Here is a 3,485-nt window from a genome sequence, read left to right as displayed (position 1 = left end):
CCAGCTCTCAGCAGAAGGAGGCTGCATCACTTGGGCTCTGCCTTTCTGAACGACATCTCGGAGATGTCCACGCTATGTCCCAGAAAGATCGTCAACTTTATAAGGGCAGCTGGATGGGACAACTGTTGACATGAAGTCTCATCTACAGGGAGGGAATGATCCCAAGCGGTATCACAACGGGCCGAAACCGGCCTAAGTGTGCTGGGCTCCGAGCGAGCTTGGCGGCCGTCTCTACCTAACCTAACCTAACCTACCCTAAAAATATCTAATCTGTAAAACTAACATGTAAATGTATAAAGTATAAGGTTAATGTTACGATTATGTACGATTATGATGAATGTTAATGTTAAACTATGTTATCCAGCTAGAATGTGTAGCAAGGTAATAATTAGTGAGGCATTCAACTAGTATTTAAAATAGCATACAGCGCGCATTGGTATTTACCGCACCATCGATACACTCGGTGGGAAATACCAATAGTGAGATATCGGATAAGAAACATCGAGAAGAGAGTGAGGGCACTTTGTAAATGGCGATTGTGAGAGACGGACGCGCAGCTAATAAAAAAGAGTTACATTAAATCACCGGGTTTGTGTTTTTATACCTATACAGTTCACTCACGCACCGATATTGGTCACTACAATTCCCGGGTTAGACGGCCTACAATTTCAGAAGTGGGATACGATCAATCGCCGCCAGTGAAAAATAGCGAAAATTTTTATTATCTCGTCCGTCGAAGACGCCATCGCTGAAAAAAAAACATGTCGGACTTGGTCGGCACGGAGGAGTTCTCGGCCGCCCAGCTGCGCGAATGGCTGGAGTCCCTCAATCTACCAAAAGGTGGAAGCAAAGCTGCCATGGCAGCGAGACTTAACGAAATACCAGTAGAGCTGCGGGGACAGGGACCACCGGCAGCCGAAACATGCGAGAACGAGAGGGAAGATGAGGCGGCCGCAGATCAAGACTCGACGAAGAGCGAACGCAAAGAGAAGAACGAAAAAGCACCGCAAGCGCCTGGGCACAACAACAACCATGGCGAATATCGAGCAGAGGTTGAAATGTTAAAACTGCAAATCGAGCTGCTGAAGCTGCAGAGCGAGAGGGAGAAGGAAGGGAGAGGAGAGAACACAACACCAGCCGCCAGCAATGACGCTGGCGTCATGTTGCTAAATGCCGCCAAAGACATGTTGCCAACATATCATGGCAACATTTCTGGAAACAACGATGACGTCACAACTTGGATCGCGCAGTTTAAGGCCGTCGCAAAAGTGAACAAACTGAAGGATGAGAAGCTACTAATGCTGCTAATGTCGAAGCTTAAGGACAAAGCATTGGTGTGGCTGCATTCGAGTCCGGAGCACATGTCGCTGCCAATCGATCAATTATTGAACGTCATGGAAGACACTTTCCATCCCAAGGAAAGCAAACTGTTGCTCCGTCGCAAGTTCGAGTCCCGTTCATGGGCACGTGGCGAGGAGTTCTCGATGTACTTCAACGCCAAAGTGTCGCTGGCATCCCGCATAGTCATTGACGACGAGGAGTTTATTGACGGAGTCATCGAAGGTATCCCAGATGTAGGCCTGCGTAGGCAAGCCCACATGCAGTGCTTTGGCGCTCCATATCAACTACTCAAGGCGTTCGAGAAGATCATGCTGCCAAAGAAGTACGGTTCAACTGAAGGGGCAAACACTGGAGCCTCGCCAACACCCATTCGCTGCTACAACTGCAACTCTTTGGGCCACGTGGCAGGGGAGTGCCGCAAGCCCAAGCGCGAAAGAGGAGCGTGTTACGGATGCGGCAGCATGAGTCACCAGGTGTCACACTGTGACGAAAAGAAGTACAAGGTACATAAAGATTATATATACAAATTTAATATATACATTAGCAATTACAATAACAAATGCTTGTCCTTAAATTGCCTCATCGACTCAGGGAGCCCAATAAGTTTTATGAAGTTATCGTGTCTAGAGCACCAGTCGGAAAATAACCTAAATAAAGTGGAAGAGCGCTCACGATTAAGTTCGAACGAAATCAAAGAAGATGATTTAAGTTTATAGAAGTTTAACAAAGACAAGAAAAACAGAGAAATTGAATTTATTTTGAATAAAAATGCGGATTACGCTTATGTTGGACTAAATAATAGCAAACTTAACATCTTTGGTAAAATACCCAGTTTTGTAATTATTAACAAAAATCGAATCAACTTTGAATTACTAGTAGTGGCAGACGAGTCGATGGGCTATGAGGCTGTGTTAGGTAGGGATTTTATGAATTTATGCAAATTTAAAATTGTAAGTGACATTTGCAAGGAGAAGGAGAGTGAGACAAAAAACGAGTGTGAAATAAAAAATGAGTGTTTAGAAAAAAATGAGTGTTTAGAAGAAAATGAGTGTTTAGGAGAAAATGAGTGTTTAGAAGAAAATGAGTGTTTAGGAGAAAATGAGTGTTTAGAAGAAAATGAGTGTTTAGGAGAAAATGAGTGTTTAGAAAAAAATGAGTGGAAAATAGAGAATGAGTGTTTAGGAGAATATGAATGTGAAGTTAAAGATGAGGGTGATAAAGAGAATAAGCATGAAGTAGAAAGTGGAGGCAAGGTAGAAAATGAGTGTTCTGCAATGGTTGAGTGTCTGGAAGACAGCGATACCTGCGAGAGCGTAAAAACCAATTTCAACGAACTACCAAGCCAGTATCCAGACAAAGAAAACGACTGGGAGTTGAAAGTAGGGACAGATTGTAGCCAAGAACTCGCAGGACGACTTAAATACATGTTTAGGACAGCGTATGTAAACGCAGAAAGACCAAACTTACCACAAACCAAGTGGGAAATGAAGTTGAATTTCGAACACGAAAAACCGTTTCATTGCCCACCTAGAAGACTGTCGTATAGCGAAAAAGCCCAAGTACAGAAAATGATAGACGAATACACAGAAAAAGGTTACATCAGAACCAGTGAGTCAGAATACGTTTCGCCTATAGTACTGGTAAAAAAGAATTCGGGAGAGTTGAGACTGTGCGTCGATTATCGCACACTTAATAAAGGTATGATAAAGGACAATTACCCAACACCTCTGATAGACGACCTACTAGATAAACTGTCAGGGAAAAGACTTTTCACCAAGTTAGACCTGAAGAATGGATACTTCCACGTATTTATGCATAAAGATTCAGTTAAATACACATCGTTCACGACCCCCATGGGACAATACGAATGGTTGAGGATGCCGTTCGGGTTACGAAATGCATCGGCGGTGTTTCAAAGATTCACAAACAACATTTTTGCAGATATGGTAAAGGAAGACAAAGTTATAATATACATGGACGATATTATGGTAGCAACAAAAGATAGTGATAGTCACATGGAAATTTTACAAGAAGTGATGAGACGATTGGTAGAGAATAAACTTGAACTAAGGATTGATAAATGCGAATTCTTACAGTCAGAAGTTAAGTACCTGGGCTATTCCATATCGGGTAACGGAATTAAA

At 42.9% G+C, this 3,485-nt stretch overlaps 1 protein-coding gene across 1 annotated transcript; it reads left to right on the top strand.

Moving 5' to 3' along the window:
• Nucleotides 1–530: 530 nt before the first annotated feature.
• LOC117186637 lies at nt 531–2,147 on the top strand. The gene is made up of 2 exons (XM_033387648.1): nt 531–1,844; nt 1,915–2,147. Exons 1-2 carry the CDS (start codon nt 762–764, stop codon nt 1,942–1,944), a joined length of 1,113 nt encoding a protein of 370 aa, XP_033243539.1. The 5' UTR covers nt 531–761; the 3' UTR covers nt 1,945–2,147.
• The last annotated feature ends 1,338 nt before the right edge of the window (nt 2,148–3,485 follow it).

Source organism: Drosophila miranda, chromosome XR (assembly GCF_003369915.1).
Source record: "Drosophila miranda strain MSH22 chromosome XR, D.miranda_PacBio2.1, whole genome shotgun sequence".
NCBI lineage: Eukaryota > Metazoa > Arthropoda > Insecta > Diptera > Drosophilidae > Drosophila > Drosophila miranda.
Note: the sequence above shows the minus strand (reverse complement) of the source record. Positions and strands in the feature narration are given on the sequence as shown.